Genomic DNA, 22,080 nt, shown 5'->3' with positions numbered 1-22,080 from the left:
AGCCTCTGTTTGTCAGAGGGTGGAGATGGATGGCAGGAGAGAGATCACTTGATCATTACCTGTTAGGTTCACTCCCCCTGGGGCACCTGGTATTGGCCACTGTCGGTAGACAGGATACTGGGCTAGATGGACCTTTGGGACCCAGTACAGCCGTTCTTGTGTATCCCTTAACATGTAACAGAAGGCTTGACATTGTCACCTCTTAGTCAAATGTAACACTAATTGGTGACTGTAGCAAAACCATATCTTGTTACAGACAACATAGCTCTCAAAATCCAGCTTTGCAACCAGAGTAGTAAGTCCTCAGGGAGTAAATGTACAGTGTACATGTTTTTCTCGGAGAAATTTTTTGAAAAAGGGCACTCAAAGTAAAAAAGCTAACCTGTGAAATCTTAACTCTGGGAATCTTCTCACTATCTCTGTAATAAAAACTATTCATAGCAAAACATCACTGGTGCTGTAATGAACACCTGAAATTCAGGGATGGTGGTGTTTGCTTCATGGGAAAGATTGCAGTTACACAAACCTCCTAGTTACGCAGGACCGTTTGAAATAGAAACTGGTCTGGGGCCAAGTAGAATCTGTAGGTTGCAGGCACAAGAAAATGGCTTGGTCAGACATAGCTAAAGTAAGCCAGTGGTGAATGGGAAGCTTTTCCTAGTGTGTCTTGGTGCTGATCTGTCAACTTCTGCAGAAACAGGGTCTCTTAAAACCTGGAGATGCCAGCTTTATGGCTGTGAAGATGCTTCCAAATGTGACCTGAGATTGCTAGTAGACCAGCGTCAGTGCTATGCTTCTGCTGCTCATAGCTTTGCCAAGCAGCAGTTTAAAATCAACAAAACTGATCTCATTTGAGCTAATGGGGTTATCTGTGGGTCCCAGTACAGTAACTTCTTGCTTAACATTGTAGTTATGTTCCTGAGAAATGTGACTTTTAAGTGAAACGATGTTAGCAAATCCAATTTCTCCATAAGCATTAATGTAAATGGGGAGGGGGGGCAGTGTTAGTCTTATCTGGTGAAAAAAAGTTTCCCTGGAACCTATTATATTCACACAGTATAAGTTTTTTTTAAACCATTGAATACTAGTACACAACAATGATGTTTGTGGAGCTTGGCTGAGGTGGGATATTTCCCAGGGAATGCCTTACTGCTAAATGATGAATTGGCACTCAGCTGAGCCCTCAAGGGTTAACTCATTGTTAATATAGCCTCACACTCTACAAGGCAGCAGGAATGGAGGGAGGGGTGACAGCATGGCAGAGAGACAGACGCACACTTTGTGTGCACAAGAGAGATGCACTTTACCCTTTAAGTATGCTAGCCACACTTCAAGTACATTGCCTTTTTAAGTAGACCATCAAGTTGAGACCATAGCTGCTGCCGGCAAGCTCCCTCAGTCCTGAGCCCTGTTGTGTGGTTGCCCCCCACCCCACTCTATGGAGATGGGGGTGAGCAGCAGGGAGGGAGACACCCTGACATTAGCCCCACTTCCCCTGCCCCCCCCCCCCACAGCAAGCAGGAGGCACCAGGGAGCAGCTCCAAGGAAGAGGGCAGGAGCAGCACATGGCAGGGGGGGGGGGGGGGGACAGCTGAACTGCCTGCAACTGATAGCTTGCTGGGTGGTTGCCACACAGGGAACTTAGGGGAGCTGCCAGTCCACCCTGGTTCCAAGCCCCCACCAGCTAGCTCCAACAGGCTGCTCTTCCTGCAAGCAGTGAACAAAGCAGGCAGCTGCCAAACTATGTTACAATGGAGCATTGTGCAACTTTAAACAAGCATGTTTTCTAATTGGTCAGCAACATGACAGTGTTAACCAGGATGACTTTAAGTGAGGAGTTACTGTACAAATGTTCTTATGCTACTACTTGGGGCAGAAGCTCTGAACAGCAGAGTCAGGTACTAGGATACTCTTTAGGGGTAGAATAGCAGATCCTCCCCACCACAGCAGTAAGGTGGCTCTGGAGAGGGAGAAGAGAAACAGCTGCATTTTTCCTTCAACAGCTAGAGGGAGTAGGTACATTAGAGTTGATGCCAGTTAGCTGAAGACTGATGTGAAAGATGGAGCCATGCGAGGTGTCAGGAGGAGCTTCCCAAAGGCCTTGCACTTGGATCTCGTTTCTCATGAGCAGCTGTAGGGCTGGTCTACACCAAAAATTTATTGGGCATAGCTGCCTATCTCAGGGGTGTCACACCCCTGAGACCCACAGCTATGCCACACTAAGCCTCAGTATAGACAGTGCTAGGTTGGTGAAAGAATTCTGTCAGCCCAGCTACCACCTCTCAGAAGTGGATTAACTACAGCAACAGGAGAGCCCCTCCTGTCACTATAGAAAGCATCTATACTGAAGTGCTATAGCAGTACTGCTGTAGCATTTTAAGTGTCAATGTACCTTTTAGTCTTCACATTTGGGCCTTGTCTATCCTACGTTACCCATTGTTGCTAAACACTGGTCAGCATTAGCAGTGTTGAGCCCCAGCCTGGGGAGAGGATGAGAGAATGACGAACATGTGACGGAAGTGAGTCACGTCACTGAGGCTAGGTCAACACTACCACTTCTGCAAATAAGCCACTCCCCTAAGCGACATAAGTTACACTGACCTAAGCACCAGTGTGGACAGCACTGTTGGCAGGAGAGTGTCTCCTACCAACATAGCTACCGCCTCTCAGGGAGGTGGATTTATTTTGCTGACAGAAGAGTTCTCTTGCCTGTCTGCGTAGTGTTTTCACCTGACTCACTACACTGGCACATACTGCTTCTAGTGTAGTATACATCTGGAAGGTGCTTGGTACTGTGGTGGCAAGGGTGGTATAAGAACCTATTTCAAATAGAATGATGGGTTGCTGGCATGGCTGCTTCTAGCACTGTATAAACCTGCGTAGAACATGTCTAATCAACTTGGTATCAAAAGCTGGTGGCAACCAGCCCGCATTGTTTCTAGTGTTGGTAATGCAGGCAGAAGCTGAACAAGTGTTGGCAACAGCTAAACATTTTTAGAAAGTAGAACTAGTATAGACACAGCCTGAATGTCTTTTGCTTTTAAAAAAAAACAAAACGTCCAGCTCTGCGTTAAGAAAACTTTAGAATGGTAACCTCCAGCTTGCAGCAAAATGAATGTCCTAAATCCTTATTCATTTCTAAAGCTCATTCTCTGCTTGCTTTTTGGAGTTCTAGCTCTTCCTCTGCTAGGCATCATGATGGCTGGAAGGGACTATCTGGAACAAAACTCTGGCCCACTCTGCCATATTGAGCAAAGCTTTGAAGATTCATGTCTGAAGTTTCTTCACTTGCCTGAAAGATGATTGGCCTGTCCACATTAGCTAATGGAAACAAATTGGAGTTGTGTGTGCTTGGGGCAGCAGTCTTTGCAGATATACTGGGCAAACAGTAGTCAAGATTCAATGTAGAAATGCTTACCAAATGCTAGACAGCTCCTTCTGCTATGCAGTTCATTGGGATCATTCTTGAATGACACTGGCTTGCTGTGTGGTGTGTGTGTGTGTTCGTGTGTTTTTTACTAAAAGCTGCAGTATGAAACTGCTGTCTGCACCTCTTTGCTGTTAAATAGATGTGAACTTTAAGCCCTTCAGGTCAAAAATGAGTAGAAAATGCTAGGAGCTAAAAGATCCCTTGTTTAACTGATGTAATGACATGGAGAGAGGAGGAACCAGAAATGGCCTGGCCATTCAGCAATTAATCAGTGACTTGGTAATCTGGATAAACATGTTAATAGTCCTGGCTGGACACTAACTTTCCTTGACCCCTTCTCCATCTTGTATATCTGAATCCCTAGATAGGTAGAGGAAAGTCCTTGGTTTTTGTTTTAACTCATGCCCTCTTCAGCTGATTAGTTCTGTATCTGTTGCTCCTGCCCCTGCCTATTAAGTGGTGGGAATTCCAGCAGTAATAAGTAGCTCTTAGACTTGCTGTGTAGGCACATAAGCTGGAGTCCCATAGTAAAGAGACATTGGAATTGCCAGAACAGGGCAATGATCCATATAGTTGGGTATCCTTTATCAACAGCAGCCATTGCCAGAAGCTTTGGAGGAAAGCTCAGCCAGCCTCCAAAATCTACATATATACAATATTTTGGTGGTGGGAACTTCCTTTCTGGACTCACCTGAATACCACCTTGTACCTCAAAGTATATATGGGCTGACAAACACCATGGTTTTCCTGTCTAGTGTAACTGCAAGTGAGATCCTTGTCTAGAAAAATGGATGGTCCTCTTGGATCTTACTAAACTCTTGCATTGATATCCTGCAACTGTTTCACAAGGATAATACTTCCTAGTATTCTAGCCTTTATAGGTCTTTGTCCTCCTGGCTCAGACATATATGTCAGCAAGCAATTCTTGGAGGATCACAAAGCAGGACTTGAAAAAGCCACTTGCCAATGACAGCAGAGGACTTACCCTGGTGAATTGTGGGAGGGAAGGGTAGGGAAGCAATGCTAGCCAATCCTGGAAAACAATTTCTTAAGTCTATCATTTGACTCTGAAGAGAGTGCTTCTCTTGTGGTTGTGACCAATGCATTGGTGACTTCTGAGCTGTCTGCAGACCAGGAGTTTCTACTGCTGTTGGTAGCTTTTCCCAGCAGCCTACTGAATCTGACAAGACAGACAAGAACAAGAGGGAGCTAAGATTGTCACTAGGGTCTTGCCCTTTCCTTTGCTTGTGGTCTGCTTAAATTTTCATATCAGCCTCTGTCTATTAGGTATCTGTCTTAAATATCTACCAATAGCTGAGATAAAAGGACAATAGAGAAACTGTTCTTGAGAAAGGAGATGTGAAACTCTGTAGCTGTTACTAACCCATACATCCTCTTCTGCCTTGGTCAAATGCTCCATGTGAGTGCTATTGTATTACTTTTGATTCAGTTAATGGGCCCAGAGAGTCGATATTAATGTGACACTGTCACCATATAACACTTTAATATGTATGTAAAACACACATGTAACTGAAGAAAATTCACTCAATTTTAGTGCTTTATGTTGATTCTTTTCCTTGTGTATCTCCCAATCACTAAGTTTCCAACCTTTTGGCATGAGTTTTCTAATGGTTTGTCACGGTACTAAGCAAGCAGAGGCCTCTACTCCAAACACATCATCTTCTTTTAATATTTAAGTCCCGTATTCAGAGGATATGACCTCTTATTTTGTCAGCCATCTTTTTTTTTTTTTTTTTTTTTTTTTTTTTTTTTTGATGGGGAAGAAAAGATTTGTTCTAGTCACTTGAGTCAAGAACAAATTGTTTTCTTTCTTTTAACAAAACAGACCAACAGGGCAGAAGATAGGGTGGGGGTGGAGTACAGTTGATACATTTTAGGATACAAGATGACTAATCAGTTATGGCGAGATGCTTTGGCCTGGCAGATTGGCCACAGCAGCTGTTGCTCTGGACCTGGCTCACCTATTTCAGGGATGCTATCTAGCTTTTTGGTCAAGTCCCTTCCCTTTATGGAGTCCTTCTCAGGCTGGTCAGAGCTGGATGGGCCATTGCATCTCATTATGCTGGTGCTGTGTAGCTAGTCACAGGATCATATGAAAAGACCAGAGACAGGACAGGAGGAAGATAGTGGGAGATGGAAAGGGACACATGAGGTCAGAAAAGATGGAGCAGGATCTTGCATGGATCAGGCTGAGTGCCACCACTTCACCAGCAAGGACATCAGGCATACCCACTTGTATGCCAAGGTCGGTGTTAGGATGAAAGTCCCTTAGCAGCAGCTGCAGTGGAAGATCACCCCCCCAAGTTTCTTTAAGGGCCTCCAAAAGGGGATGATGGATGGGCTATTCCATCCTTACCTTATTTTGTTAATCAATTAGACCTAACTTCCAAAGTACCAGTTTTGGTCCATTGACTTCAGTCCCATATTTCTCTTGTTTACTGGGCATGGTCTTAACTGAAGGACTTATGTTAGTAGGCTTATTTGGATTAACCCATTCTATCTCTTCCCACCAACACTACCTGTTGTAGGTGATAGAAACATCTTATAAACTTATCTGCTTCCCACTGTTGAACTCCCAATTTGCGTAGGTCTGGCAGGCCCCAACTATAGCAGTTAATGTTAAATGCTTGACAGAACTATAATTCCTGTCCTGCTGCTCAGGGCATATGTGAGGCAAATTAACATAGTTGGTACCTTTATGCTGGTTGCAGGCAGGCACTTCTTGCAGAATGAACTGAAATTCTTGCCTGCGTGGATAGAACAAAAGACCATCTCCCTATTGTATCTTTCCCATAGTTGTATAATAGTCTCTTCCTTCCAGAATGGGAAGAATAATTCTGACTATACAGATCTAGATGGGTGGCCTAAACTTGTGACTGCTAATGCTACAATGAGAATGGCATGCCTATCTAGGTGACCTTTAGCATCTGGCCTGTAACCTAGATGTATCCCTTAATGTACTGACTGCCAAATCTGTTATGGAGGCTGCAACTTAGGCCTAGATTCACAGATGTAACTAGGCACCTAAGTCTCATTCTTAGGTGCCACTGCAATCCATGATTTTGTATGCTGCCTAAATCACATGTCTATATGGGGTATTTTGCCTAGGGTAGTAAAAGTTCCCTAGGCACCTGTATTTCTGCCACTGAGCATGTGTACTGTTGCCTCACTCTAGCTGTCGAGATATTTATCTTCCACCTAAGCACTGGAGCATTCATAAACCAGGGGAAGATACATGGGGGAGCATCTAGCTTATATGTACATAAGAACAGCCATACTGGGTCAGACCAAAGATCCATCTAGCCCAATATCCTGTCTTCCAACAGTGGCAAATGCCAAGTGCCCTAGAAGGAATGAACAGGACAGGTAATCATCAAGTGATCCATCCCCTATCACCCATTCCTAGCTTCTGGCAAACAGAGGCTAGGGATGCCATCCCTGCCCATCCTGGCTAATAGCCATTGATGGACCTTTTCTCCATGTATTCATCTAGTTCTTTTTTGAACCCTGTTATAGTCTTGGCCTTCACAACCTCCTCTGTCAAGGAGTTCCACAGGTTGACTGTGTTGTGCGGGTGGGGAAAAAAAATATTTCCCTCTTTGTTAAACCTGCTGCCTATTAATTTCATTTAGTGATCCCTGGTTCTTGTGTTATGAGAAGTAAATACTTCCTTATTTACTTTCTCCATACCAGACATGATTTTAGAGCCTCTATCATATCCCCCCATCCCCTTAGTTGGATTTTTCAGCTTGGAAAAAATACAAGTCTTATTAATCACTCCTCATATGGAATCTGTTCCATACCCCAATCATTTTTGTTACCCTTTTCTGAACCTTTTCCAGTTCCAATATATCTTTTTTTGAGATGCAGCAACCACATCTGCATGCAGTATTCTAGATGTGGGAGTACCATGGATTTATATAGAGGCAATATATTATCTATCCCTTAATGATTCTCAAATTCTGGTTGCTTTTTTTGACTGCTGCTGCACACTGAGTGGATGTTTTTGGAGAACTAACCACAATGATTTCAAGATCTTTCTTGAATGGTAACAGCTAATTTAGACCCCATTTTATATGCATAGTTGGGATTATGTTTTCCAATGTGCATTACTTTGCATTTATCAACACTGAATTTCATCTGCCCATTTGTTGCCCAATCACTCAGTTTTCAGAGATACTTTTGTAGCTCTTCAGTCTGCTTGGGACTTCACTATTTTGAGTAGTTTTGTATCATCTGCAAATTTTGCCACCTCACTGTTTACCCATTTTTTTGAGATCACTTATGAGTATTAAATAGGACTGGTTCCATTACAGACCTGGGGGACACCACTACTTACCTCTCTCCAGTCTGAAAACTGACTATTATTCCTACCCTTTGTTTCTTATCTTTTTAACCAATTGCTGATCCATGAGAGGACCTTCCCTCTTATCCCATGACAGCTTTCTTTGCTTAAGAGCCTTTGAGGGACCTTGTTAAAGGCTTTCTGAAAACATAAGTACACTATATCCACTGGTTTCTCTTTGTCAACATGCTTGTTGATCCCCTCAAAGAATTCTAGTAGATTGGTGAGGCATGATTTCCCTTTACAGAAAACATGTTGACTCTTCCCCCAACAAATTATGTTCATCTGTGTATTGTTTCCTCTAAGCTGTATGCACATACAGCAGTTCATCAAGGGCCACACATGTGCTCAAAGCTGCAGTGGGGAAAGGCACCTCTTCCCTGGCCCCAGGCCCAGAGATGCAGCAGCCAAAGAGAGACAGGGAGAGGCGGCTGCTGTGGCCAGGGAGAGGGCTGGGGGGAGCAGCCTGCACACCAAGCCCCTCAGCCCCAGCCCCACCCTAGAGCCCACATCCCCAGCTGGAGCCATCACCCCCCTGCACTCCAACCCTATGCCCCAGACATGAGCCCCTTCCTGCATTCTGAACCCGTTGGCCCTACCTGCACAACACATCACCTCCATATTGGTGCACATATGCAAAATGAATTTTGTTATGCATGCAAAAAATTAGAAGGAACATTGTCAGTGTCTGACAATTTTGTCCTTTACTCTAGTTTTAATCAGTTTGCCCAGTACTGAAATCAGGCTTACCCGCCTATATTTGCCAGGAAGGATCCTCTGGAGCCTTTTTTTAAAAATTGGCATCACATTAGCTATTCTCCAGTCATTTGGTACAGAAGTTGATTTAAATGATAGGTTACAAACTACAGTTAGTAGTTCTGCAATTTCACATTTGAGTTTCTTCAGAACTCCTGGGTGAATGCCATCTGGTCCTGATGACTTATTACTGTTTAGTTTTATCAGTTTGTTCCAAAACCACCTTTAATGACTCCTCAGTCTGGAGTAGGGCCTGATGGTAGGTATGCTCAGAGGGTGCTGAACTCCACACAACAGCTCAGGGTGGGGAAGGAGAGACAACCTCTTGCCCAGTAGCTGCAGTACTCACCTGGGTTGTAGGACACCACCAGTTCAGGTCCCCTCTCTGCCTGATGAGAATGGATTTGAACAGGGATCTCCCACCTCTCAGGTGAATGCCCTAACCTTAGGGCTATTGTCATTCTCACTTTTCTGGCCTAATTACATGTTGAAGTTGTTTAAATTATTGGGCCAGTGAATGAGTGACAATAGCCCAGTGTTTCAGGTATTCACCTGAGTGGTGATATCATGCACTCAAGTTAACATCTGGAAGGAGGACCCCAAGTATGGGATTGTCTCCCTTTGCTCCAGCTTGATTTCCTTAAGACCTTCATCTGCAACAGCACAAAGGCTATCAGAGTGGGGATGGGACCATGCAGTGTCCCTGGAAGTATTATCAATGTACCTCCGTCCCTCCTAGCTCCTCCATCTGAGTGCCATGAGCTCCTTGCATGTATGTGCACCTACAGTATCTGCCCACAAAGCAGATAACCATACATGCTGCATTCAGTGCAATAAAATAGAGAATCCCCACTCTGCTGCTGGACTTTTGCCTACCTGCCTTTTCACTCTTGCAGGGGTTTGGGTTTTGGAGTTGTTTAGAGACCCAGATACACCTACAAACATTCTAAACTCCCTGGTTTGCTGTTTCTGGTAGCTTAGGTGCTAGCTTTCTAAATGCCTGTTCTCCCAAGTTAGCCCCACCCCCTTGTCAAGGGATCCAGCAGGCTAGAACCTCCTTAGTGAGCTCTCAGCCTAGCCAGGCAGGCCATTTGGCTCAGCACACTGACCCCACACGAGATCTCACTATAATCTTTAATCAAGCGCACAACAAACTGACAAGTTTCCCCCCAAGGATCCTATGACTGCCTCCTTCATCTGAACTCTGTTGCAAGTCTCCAGTCTTTTTTTCTGCTTCTGTTGTCTAGCTCCTAGCTAAACGTGCTGCGGCAGACCTCTGCTGAGCAATGTATAGGGACCCTGCTATATTGCTGCAGGCCCGCATTGCTGGACTATGGTGTACTATAAAATCTGGTTCTGATCACTGCTAGGTACTTACACAGGCTGACTGCCGTTGACCTCAGTTGTCTCAGTCCTGCCTACTAAAACAGCAGTGGTTTGTTTTTTGTTTTTTTAGCCACTCCAGTTTCACTGTTCTACATGAAACAACATGCATTTAGCTAGGACATACGCGCTTGGACTCTTAAAATTCCAGCAGCCAGTTTAATCAGCAATGGCTTACTTGGTAGTGAGTCGGAACTGAGTGGCTTTCTTTGGACCAAGCATCATAAGCAGAACCAGAGCTGAAACTTGGCTGTTACACTGACTTCTTCAGTGAAGTACGCCCAGGAGAGGACTGCCTCCCTTGCAACTATCCATGTTTCTGGCTTGTTCTGAGCTAAGGTCTCTGCCATGCCTCATTACTCTTCCAGCAAATAAAACCAGTCTCCTTCATGTGAGGAGCTAAACAAAGACTTCATCACAAGGTAGTGCTCACATCAGGGGGCTGGGTAGAGTCTGACTTGCCGTGCTTACAAATAGCACAAGCCCTTATCTTCCCAAGCGGAGTGTGCTACTCTGAGCATGTGTGAAATCCAGCATCTCCACTGAGTCACCATAGGTGGGCCATCGGACTGTGATGGGAGAATAGTGAGACCTATAGAAGTTTCCAAAGCTACAGCTTAGTCACTACTACAATGTAGCCATGGACGCTACGAAGGAATAGGAGTTGGAGATGGTGCAATCAGTAGTACTCTGTTTGATAAACTAGATATAACCAAAATAGCTTGCCATCTTTAACAGACACGAGTTGGAACCTGGTACCTTAAAAAGCTCACTGTGAGATGTTGAGCCATTTAAGCAGTTAGCGTTCCCCCTTCATTTAAATAAGGGCATGGCTACTCTGGAAACTTCAAAGCGCTGTTGCGGGAGCATTCCTGTGGCAGCACTTTGAAATGTGGTTGTAGTTGTGCGCTAGAGCTCTCCCAGCGGTCCTGGTAATGCACCTCCACTAGGGGATTAGCTCCTCGTGCTGGGAGCCTGGCTACACAGGTGCTTTAAAGTGCTCAGATTTGCTGCGCTCAGGGTGTGGGGGGGGTGATTTTTTCACACCCTGAGCCAGCAAGTTTGTGTGCTATAAAATGTAAGTGTAGACAAGCCCTAAGAGGTGGCTGCAGAGCACAACAAACCGCTAATGCAGTCCAGGGAAACCTCAGGCCAGGTCTACACTGTGACTTTAAATCGGTTTAATGGCCGATATACCGATTTAACGCTGTACCCATTCACACGACGTCATTAATATCGAGTTAAACGGCTCCTTAAATCGATTTTGGAACTCCTCCCAGACGAGAGAAGTAGCGCTAATTCGAAAGTGAATAACCGATTAGGGTTCGTGTGGACGGAAATCGACATTATTGGCCTCCTAGAGGTATCCCACAGTGCACCAACTGACCGCTCTGGTCCGCAATCGATACTCGGCTGCGAGTGCCGGTAAAACAGGAAAACCCCGGAGACCCTTTAGAATGACATTTCCGCTTTCACATGTCCAGCTCTGATCACACGGGTGGCGATACAGTTCAAATGCAAAAGTGCTCCTGCATTGACCTTACGGGAGATACTAGATCTGATGCGCTGTAATGGTGAGCACCAATCTGTTTTATCAGATAGCTCCATTAAGAACAGGAAATGCAAAGCGTTGAAAAATAAAACTCCAGGATGCACAGCAGTGCGTGACAACCGTAACGGGAAACCAGGAAACTCCAAACGGATGCTCATGGAGGGACGGGAGGGAGGGGGTAATGAGGATACAGCTCGCGTCTCCACAGCAGTCTCTGAAAACGATTTCATTCTTGCTGAGCGCCAATGTCTGTAGCTAATACACGGTGTCTTGCGTGTTCACGGACAGCTCGTCAGTCCTCTTCCCCCCACACGTGAAGAGAAGTAAAATAAATAATTCCTTGAGTACTGTAATGTCACCGCTCTGTGTACCTGAATGCTGCTGGCAGAGAGTAACGCGAGTGTTGACAACGGTCAGGATACTGTTTGTGATCTCAGGGTCCATGATTGCTGTGCTATTGGCGTTTGCTCAATGCACCTCCGGGGAAAAAGGCGCAAGGTTGTCCTGCTGCCTTCACAAAGGAGGGGTGAGGCTGTATCCCACACCACCTGGGGCAATGTTTTGCCCCATCAGGCACTGTGCTCTCAACCCGGAAGTGGAATCTGGGATGCTGAGGACAGCTACCCACAGTGCACCGCTCCTGAATCGATGGTAGCTTTGGACATGGAGCGCAACAATCGATTTCGTATCCACTGTGGACGCGCTAAACCGATTTTATTAGATCTGTTTTGTAATATCGGTTTAAGCTAATTCGAAATAATCGTGCAGTGTAGACGTACCCTCAGTCTCTTGCTACAGTCCTGCCTACATGTCATCTGTGCCGCTTCTTCCCTAGTTTAACGGTAAGATTAACTGCAGAAAAACAAGATCTGAATTGCAGCTGCCTCAACAGAAGTCAATGAAGCGAGTAGGGCTGGGTTGAAGTGCTATAGGTCAATGCCTAGGACTCTCCTGCCTGGCAATACATGAGTACTGCACATGTGAATCTCAGCTTTCATGTAAATTTCTAGGTCTCATGTTTGTAAAGTAAAGCTCAAAGGTGAACAATGTAACAATGCACTGGAGATTGCCAGTCTTCAGACAGCCTGAAGTAATAGCTCTGAGAGGATGAACTGCCCCATGCATCTCAATGAAGTGTTAATTCCAAGCTCCAGTGCTCTGGGGAACCTCACCAATGCATAGTATAATAGAGGACCCTGCATATAACCATCTGTGGGTTCTAGTGGGTCACAGATTGAATGAGCCAGCAGTCTGATAGTAGCTGTTCGTGCAGCTGCACCATTTATTAACAAGAGGATCAGAAGACACAGGAGGTATGTGTCCTCTCTGCTTAACGCTGGAGAGGCCTCAGCTGCAGTACTGTGTCCAGTTCTGGGCACCATGCTTCAGGAAAGAGGTGGACAAATTAGAGTCCAGAGGAGAGCAATAAAAATGAGAAGACTTAAAAAACCCTTCCTCATACATCAGGTTTTCCAAAACACCCCCCCCCCCCCCCAACAAAAAAAAACAACTAATGGTTAGTCTTGAGAAAAGAAGACTGAGAGTAGACCTGTTAAGTCTCCACCGTCCTCTTTACAACAGTCCTTAATATATTTGATCAGTTATTCTGTATCCTTTGCAGGTAGGACAAATGGTAACTGGCTTAATTTGCAACAAAGAGATGTGGGTTCTGTTAGGAAATCTTTTCCAGCTATAAAATAGTTAAGCACCAGAACAGGCTTCCAATGGGGATTATGGCATCCCTGTCATTGTAGGCTTTTAAGAACAGGTTGGACGAACACACCTGCCGGGGGTGCTCTAGGTTTATTTGGTCGTGCTTCAGCGCAGGGGACTAGACTTGATGATCTCTTGAATTCCCTTTCAGCCTGACATTTCTATGATTCTGAGTCCGACTGCAGCAGGTCCAGCCCACTCACTCTATGGCTGTGGGAGTATCTGCTTGGGCAAGTTACTGGGGTTTCCCCTTGATGCCACCTGTGCATCTTGAGGTGAGAGGGGACTCCTGCTGCTCTTGAAAGGGAGAAGGGGGTGCCTCTGTTGCTTCCCTTGCCTCTTTAGAAGGGCGGAGGGCCTCCTCCCTCACCTATACTCCAAGTGGGAGTGGCCTCATGGTACAGAGCTGGCCCCACAGGAGGGCGTCCATGTCATGGTGTAGCTAAAGGTCTGGATTGCCTTAATCGAGCCCTGGCACAGATAATCTCAGCAAAGACGCTGTGTATTCTGTTGCTGTAGCACTTCTCTCCAGCAGGAGGCAGAATGGAGCGGGGAGCTAAAGTGTTCATTGCCACTCCATCTTTGCTTGAGCTGAAACTCTCCGCTTCAGTTTCAAGATCTCTGATAAAACCTCATGTTAAGGTGGTTAGACACTACTGATGTTGGTTATTTCCACTTTCAGTTAACTGTCTTTGGACAGCATGGTCTCTGCTGCAAAACTGTATGCTGCAGGTGCCAGCAGAAATGCATTATACACAGTGCTTCAACTGCATCTCAAGTTAGAAGAGCAGGCTCTGGAGACAAGATCTCCATACCTTCATGTAAATGGTTGGTAACAGCAAAGGAAGAAGTGTATAAATCCTATATGGGCGTAACTGTCCAGATACCCCAGAAAACAAGTATCCAGAGGCTCAAATGTCCTCTTGTTAGTCCAGGTTACTACACCTCTTAGTATCTGACTCATCTCTGTAACTAGGACCACAGGTCACTGTAATGGCCTCTGACCCAGCCAAGATCTAAAACTAATTATCAAGTACATTTTTATTTTCCCCTTTGTGAATCTCTAGAGAATAAGTCTGCAAATTAGAAAAGGAGTCTTGCTTTATCAGTGGGTGATGTACTAGTTTTGTCTCTGCTTGAGGTCTGGATTAAAAACATTGTTTTGCCTACAGGAGAAAGCTGGGAACAGAGTTCAGTTTGCCTTACTTTTATAGAAATGTAAGGGAGTTAAGTCTGCAAAAAATAGAGGGAGGGAGAGCTTGGATGCAGTACCTTACCTATCCAGCTCACATTAATGTCCCCTCTAGAGAACTCCAGTAGCCGTACATCATCATCACTTGCTAGAGAAAAATGGGAGGGATGTAACTAATGCAAACTGCAGCACAATCCCTAGACAGATATCTACCCCAGTGCTACACCTAGCTGACCAGCTAATTGCATTCCAGTCCTCTCCTGGAAACCAGTAAATGCCCTGTTTTGAGACCAGCCCTACATGTGGCAGGGGAGTGGAGAGTTCTCATCTTGCTGGATTGCACTGCTTGTATTAGAGGCTAGTGTTACACTAACACTGCAAAGAGCAGGTGGGGTTGGGGGGACAACTTTCAGAAAGAATTAACTCCCTGGGTTCAAAAGGAACACTATCTAGAGTGATGTGTATGTGTCTTGTTAGGGCTTGGTGTCAGCTTCAGAAGCTGGCACTGTGCATTGCATGCCTTTGAAGTGAAATCTAAGCACTCAGGACAGAAATTCTGGACAGTGCAGCCTTCTCTGCCTTTGTGGAATTGTTCTTAAAGACCTGCTGCAACCTTATATTGAAGAAACTACTGGCTCACTGGTACAGATCTGACTCCAAACCATGCCCCGGTGAGCAAGACATGCAAATAGATTCCCAGAATGACCCTTTTTCTCTTTCTTTGTGTAGCAGTCTGTGGTTGGTGTAATGGTTAAAAACCCACTGATATGAAAACATAATCCTGTTTGCTTCACACCTGGCCTCTCCTGCACTTCAGGAAATGACCCCCTAGCAGTAGCGGTACTTGAGATTGCTAATGTAGACAGTGCTCAAGTCACTGGTATCCTGACCACTAAAGAGGCCTGCTCTGAACATAGCTGACTCTATAGCAGTGAAAATATTAACACTTCACCATTGCTACCAATGGATCTGCCGGGCATGGAATTATAGGCACTAACTTGCCTAGTGTATGCAGAGTCCAATGCTGAGCAGTACATGGTGCATTTAAACTCTGACCCTGTCCACACGATCCTTGAAACAGTACTACTCATATCTATGTGTAAATAGCTGTCTGCACCGTCTAGCATGAGCAGTGCCTTCTCGGGAATCTGTTTTCAACAGTGCTACTGTTACAGCAGATGGTGTCTGGTAGTAGGGGGGTGGTCTCTGTACGTGCCTATCCTTGCTGGTCACGAAAACCTTCTAGAACCTTACTTGCAGCAACCATTTTCAACACCTAATACCACTGCTGTTGCCGCTATAGTCCAGATAGGGTCTAAGAACTCACTTGTGACAGGAATGCAGCAGCTCTGAGCAAATTTAATCTCCCTCTGCATCTCTTTCAAATAGAGCAAGAACAAAATCCAGTGACACAACTTCTAAATCGAATGATCATAAGATAGAGGTGCAGGAAGTACTCAGAGTTGCTAAGCTTGGCTGTATTGATTGCCTGTGCTGTTCCTTGCACAGTTCCTTTTCCTCCATTATTTTGAGTTCTTCCTTCCCTTAAACTTTTTGGAATCCTTGCAGGTTTTAATGCACTTCTGCCATCCCATTTCTAAATTTGATTAGCAGTGACGTGACCAAGCATGACTACGTAGCAGGAGCAGCAGAGCAACAGTTGTGTGAAATCAACCCACATCATCTGGACTGAATAGTGTGGTTGGGTTGGGGCTAGCTTTAGGGAAAATGGCACCCCAGGCAAATTTGTATTTTGGAGCTCTAGTCCCCACTGTCTCCTTGGGCTTTCCACCCCCATTGCACTGAGCTCCTTTCTGCAGCTTCGCACTCCAGGCCCACCCCATTCCTTGTCTCTTGACCATGGCACCCCCCTGACCACAGCGCCCAGGGCAGTCACCCACACATAAGGCCAGCCCTGCTTGCAGGGAGGGGAAGGTTTGGCTGGTAACTGGAACAGTCATCTTATTGGCAGGTATAAGTGATCTGTTCAACTCATGATGTCCATACTGACTGCTACTCTTTCAGAGCAAGCCACAGTCACCCAAGAGGAAATCTCCTCTCCCAGTAAATAGCAGCTTCAAAGAAAATGGGGTTCGTGTGGAACAAGATGATCAGGACCTATTTGCAGGTAAGTTTCTTTGCACTGTGTTTAAAACAACTCAAACTCTTTCCAGGTAGGGTGAGAGGCAACTGCAGCCACTAGATAAGAGCTAAAAGCTGCAGGAGGCTTGTCATTACTTACTTGTGTTGAAGTACCCAATGGAAGAGGGGATCTGTGGTAAGGGTGGCACCTGCACCTTCCATGCAGCTGCTTATGCTCCTTTGAAAATGGAAGCAGTAACAAGCTCTCCTGGCCTCTCTGGGAAAGCTGGGTAAGTGTTTCCTTAGCACTGCCTTAAAGGGGAAGCTCTAAATTGCAGTGGGAAAACTACTTGCATGTGGCAACTGCCTGGAGAAGCCTAAATGCCAAACTCTAAAGAATGTAAGTATTGTGATCTGCTGCAGTGTTCTTCTGGAGTGTGCAGGCAGGGCAGATGGCATCGGGAGCTTAGAGTTCCCAACCAGCTGTGGAGTGAAAGTAACGCATGGGTCAGTTTAAACTGTTGCTGTTCAGAATCCTGTGAGTGTCGGTGAACTGGTCAGTACAGCTACTTGTAGACTTCCCAAGCAGTCACGATGGCACTAGAGCTGCTCTCTGGGAACGAGAAGGTCCTCAGCTCCTTGCAGGAACCAGGAGGTTGAAAAGATTGCATGAAGCACTTCCACTCTCAGTGGCCAGCATAAGGGCTCCAGACTTGACAGAAGAGTGCACCAAAGCAGTCTCCATGGAGAGCATCCTGGTAGGAATCTCAGAACTATTGCTCTGAGTAGCAGGGAATGAACTCCTACCAGGGAGGGTGCCAGGAGCAGGTGCCATTCAAAAATCTATTACACCATTCCAGCTACTCTTGCTATTCCCTTCCATGTACAGCCAAGCAGAGGAGAGTGTGGCGTAGCATAAGGTAAGAACTGGTGCCCTGGCCAGTACGAGCAGAAAAGAGCTGTTCACTGGGACGATGGCTTGGTCACGCTCTCTAAAAAGTGTGTGAGGGGATTAAAAACTCCATAAGGTGATAGAACTACTGGAAGCCAAAGTCAAGCAATAAGCATATAGGAGTTCGGGGGTAACTTCCTCCAAGGTGAACACTGTCAAATACCTACATGCAGTGCTGGAAAGAGGGCGAGGTGAGTGAGGCACTTGGCTCGGAAAGCCGAGGGGAGCAGAAAAAGCCTTCCCTGCTGGAAGGAAAGCTGCAGCTCTCCCAGCTGCTGCTGCCTCTATGGCCACAAGAGACACTGGCTGGCAGAGGGCTGAGGGGAAGGGCCAGCTGCTGTATATCAGGAGGAAGAAGATGGAGGCACATGTGCTTCACAGCCCAGCACTCCCCTGGAGGAGACACCAAGGGGGCTTCCGGTGGGAGACAGCGGCAGCAGGCCTCACTCACCTGAGCAGCTGCTGGGGCTTCCCGTGAGTGTTTGACCCTGTGATCTGCCCCTCCCCCAGCCACCGCTCCTGCAAACTGGGCAAGGGGCAGCCCCATCCCCCACCCCCATTGAAGTTATGGCAAGGGGCAGCAGGAGAAGAAGGAAGCCACATGTGATGGCAGTCCCCTCCCTCACAGCATCCACCACCCCCTCTCTGGCCCCCAAACTCTATCCCAGAGCCTGCACCAAGCCCTCCGCACTCCCTCCCAGAGCCTGCACCCCACCCCATGCCCGCGGGGCTGGTGCAAGGATATTGCACCCCAGGCGAAACTTCCACCCTGTGCTCCCCACCCCTCCCCCGAGCATCGCTTATTATAAACTTTCAAAAATGAATACTGCATAATGTGGCATTGTTCAAACTGAATGTGAATTCATTCTAATGAAGATTTATTAATTTCATTATTTAGTCTACATATTTAATGAAAATAAATGAATAATCTGACTGTGTGGGGCAGACTGGCTGGCTTCTGGCAGGAGGCTGTGGGCATGAGGGTGGCTGGAGATTTGGGGGGGGGGGGGGCTGCCTGAAAGCAGGGCAGGGTGTGGCACGGCTGGACTGGCAGGCAGGGGAAGGGAGAAGTGAAAAAGAGCAAGTGGTGAATGTGCTGGGTACTGACTAAAGGGCACGCATCTAAGCCAAGCGGTGGGAGCTGAGGGGGTAAAAGGATGGGGGTGAGAGGTGAATCTGAGCAGGGAGGGGCAGTGCGTTATTTTATGCTGGATCTGGTCCCCTATGCATGCTGTTTCTTTCCCCCTACCTTAGTTTTGGGGCGGGGGCAGCAGTGGGGAAGGAGGGTTTGTTTCTGGTGAGTGGGTGCTCTGTGTGTGTTTTGGGGGGGGGGCCAGTGACACGGGAGGGGGCACAATTTTTTATTATTCTTGCCTCAAGTGCAAAAATAGCTAGTTATGGCTCTGCCTACATGTGTAAATTCTTGTTCTGGGTAGTACTATATGGCCCAGTCTCAAGAGCTCTACTAGTTTCTCTGGAACCAGGTGACTGTCAGATTAGAAAGATGCTGACTCTTCCTTAGTGGTGACCCTTCTGCCTTTGCAGATGCCACGGTGGAGCTGTCTCTGGACAGTACACAAAACAACCAGAAGAAGGAACCAGCCAGAGTGTCCAGCCCTCCCCCGCCTCTAGAAGTAGCAACAATTCCGTCTTCTAAACACCAGCCAAAGAGCTATGAGGAGGTGAGAATTGCAACTGCCATGTTGGTTGCCTTCTGTCCAGTTCACCTCCTGCCAGTCTGGAACTACAGTGATTCACGTGATTGAAGGGTAAAATGTCAGGGTTACCCCCCACAAGACTGGTTAATTTCAAGGGGGCTCAGATTCCCTTGAACTTAATTATCCTCTCCCTGTGAGATGGCAACTCCTGCTGGCTGAGAGCAGGACGCTGCTAAAGCTTCTGCCAGGGTGGAATGTGAAGGCCACTTGAGGGACAAAGGTCAGCCCGAGTGAGTGACCAAGCTGTTGCCCATTGGACATGCCATGCTGCTGTGAGATGACCTCTTCCAATGCTGCAATACTGTCTGAATACAAAGTCGCTTGTAATGGTGTCACATAAATGTCACTATCCTCCTTTCATGGGGCACCTCCACAAGTGTCAGGCCTTAGGCCTTTACCTTTTCTGGGTGCAATTCTGCGATCTGTGTACTCTGCTAGGGACCTGGGTTACAGCCCCTGATACCAGCTGTGATTGATTCAGTTGGAATAGGACCTGCCTGAGTTCCTCTTTGCAGATGCAGGCTTGCATATATTTGCATACAGACTGAAACCACTTCTCGAAACAACGCATGACATAATTTGCCAAAACAGTTCTACAGTGCTTAGAGGTGGCTTTAAAGTAACAGACCTGCATGCATATTCCCAGGGCAGCCAGTATAATGGCTTGTTTCCACTAGCTGTTTGCCTTCCCATCCAGAAGAGTGATCTGCTTTTTTCTTTATTGTAAGTCTCCCTGTAAGCCAGCTTTAACACTGTGACTTATGTCTAGTGTGTAGGCTGGGCTCTCTGATTCCGGTCTCAGCAGCGAGGGTATGGTTATAAATAAAGGCCAAATGAAGTAACTCTGCAGTGCTGTGCAGGAGGAGACTTGAATTTGGGCAGAGGACCAATCTGCCTCCAGAGGTGTTGCTTTGTGTTCAATGCCTCCTATCTTTCCCTGCACACACCTGGTCAGCCACGGACCTGCACTGATGGGTTCCAGCTGAGGACTGATCTCTCTGGCAGGGTGATATGTGCAGTATCAGGGTCTCTAGTGGGAGAGCCCTTTAGCCAGGGGAAGGGGTCTCTGAATCTCAAGTGCCACTTCAGTGTTACCTCTTTACCTAAAGCAGTACAGTATAGCTGGAGATGCTGCTCCTCACTGAACCAATCAGTGGCCTCCTTTCACATTTTAGACTGAAGCGCACTGAGGACTAGTTTTGCAGCCTTGCTCCATCCAGCCACTTGTGGGCTGCACCTCTGACTTAAAGGTGTTATAGTGGTCTAAGCAGCTGCCTGAAGATTCCTGTGGGGCAACCCACAGGTGGCAGAGCTGGTGTAGTCGGCTCTGTTCCAGCCTGTGTGGTAGGCAGGCCCGGTGCTTCCATTAGGCGATCGCCTAGGGCACCAGGATTCAGGGGGTGGCATTTTGTGTACTCCCCACGGGCCACGTGGAAGCTTCAAGTTCCGCTCCCGTTGCGCTGCTGAAGAACCTCCGCCGATGTGCTGCGGAAAACAATGGCAGGCAATCGAGCTACCGCCGACACTTCGGCAATGACTGCTGCTGTCGCCTGTGGCATTTTGTGGAGGGTCCTTCAGTGGTGCAACAGAAGCAGAACTAGAAGCTCCCGTGCGCCCCATGGGGAGTGTGCAAAATGCTGCCCCTTCCTTCCCCCCCCCTCCCCCCCCCAAATTCTGCCTAGGATGCCAAAAACCCTGGCGCCGCTCCTGGTGAGAGGGGATATGATGGAAATGCCACTCCAGTTTAGTTATCCCAGGCTTTCATACTAGTTCTTGAGGGGGCCATACACAGCCAGATTCAATGTAATACAGCCTTGAGGCTACTGTCACACTTTCCTATAAGGTCAGAGGAATGAAATGGTGTCAAAACTGGCTTTGGTTCCTGGATCTCATGCTGGCACAACTTGGGTGGATCAGAGGAATGAGATGAACTGTAACAAACTGCATTTGATGTGGCTTTGCATTTCGGTCCAGCACTATGCTCCTGTCTATCTGCTGTGTGAGACACAACAACTCAGCCCTGCCCTGACGAACTTGTAATCTAAACACCAGATAAGCATATGTCTGAATATGTAATGATTTGGCATTGTTTGAGGCAGGCTGAAACCTTGATCTTGGATTGTACTGACTTGCTATATGTACTCACCTCTTCCTAAACAGCTGGAGGAAGAGGAACAGGAGGACAAGTTCGAGCTGACTGTGGGAGTGAGTGACCCAGAAAAAATTGGTGAGTCTGTGTACAATGTGCACAGAGGTAAAGTGGAGTCTAGAAGTGGCACTTAGTGGACTGGCAGCATTAAATCCTGCTATCTTTCCTCCTGAATACACAGCCAAGTCCTGCTCCTATCCATTCCCAAAATGTCAGTATCTTCAGTTTGCTTTCTTGCTGGTGGCTGGTTCTGTACCTACCAACTTGAGCTTTTAGTAAATGCATTGCCCTCAATCACTGCCATTAGGTCAGGCTATCTTCTACCTTTATTGTAAAGTGGATGCCTGCCTGCCTACCAAGGGATGGCTACTGAGATCTCTCCACTAGAGAGACTGATAGTTCAGAGCATATAAGGACTAAAACACCAAAGGTAGCAAAGACAGTCTGTAGGGCCCATGCTGCACCAAAAGGATGGTTCTGAGAACCAGCATCAAGCCTGACAGCACCCTGATCTTGACTAGCACAGTGGCCGCCTGCTTTGGTGGCTTTCTGTTGGAATCAGTGGCTCAGGTATCCACTAGACTGGCTAAGTCAGGAGTCTGGACACAGACCTTGACCCATTCACCAATCAATGGCATCTCTAAAGCAATTTCTGCTATAAGAAGGAACGGTATGGAAGCATTTCCCTGCAGCTGGAGAACATGGTAGATAACAGCTTAGTTTGGCTAGAAGAAAGGAAAGTGTCTGCTTTGTTTTAATACTCTGGCTATGATGGAGTCTATGAAAA

The 22,080-nt window shown here is 46.7% G+C and overlaps 1 protein-coding gene across 4 annotated transcripts in view; it reads left to right on the top strand.

Annotated features, from left to right (window-relative positions):
* The window catches only part of SNX1 (sorting nexin 1), a 160,227-nt gene that overhangs the window by 6,772 nt on the left and 131,375 nt on the right, over window positions 1–22,080 (top strand). For all 4 annotated transcript variants that reach the window (XR_012656527.1, XR_004375168.2, XR_004375167.2 and 1 more), the window contains exons 2-4: window positions 16,418–16,520; window positions 18,972–19,108; window positions 21,305–21,371. Coding sequence is in view for 1 of the 4 variants with exons in the window: in XM_032791168.2 (XP_032647059.1) it covers window positions 16,418–16,520; window positions 18,972–19,108; window positions 21,305–21,371 (307 nt within the window). In the remaining 3 variants the exon portion in view is untranslated. The remainder of the gene's footprint in view (window positions 1–16,417; window positions 16,521–18,971; window positions 19,109–21,304; window positions 21,372–22,080) is intronic.

Source organism: Chelonoidis abingdonii, chromosome 9 (assembly GCF_003597395.2).
Source record: "Chelonoidis abingdonii isolate Lonesome George chromosome 9, CheloAbing_2.0, whole genome shotgun sequence".
NCBI classification, from domain to species: domain Eukaryota; kingdom Metazoa; phylum Chordata; order Testudines; family Testudinidae; genus Chelonoidis; species Chelonoidis abingdonii.
Note: the sequence above shows the minus strand (reverse complement) of the source record. Positions and strands in the feature narration are given on the sequence as shown.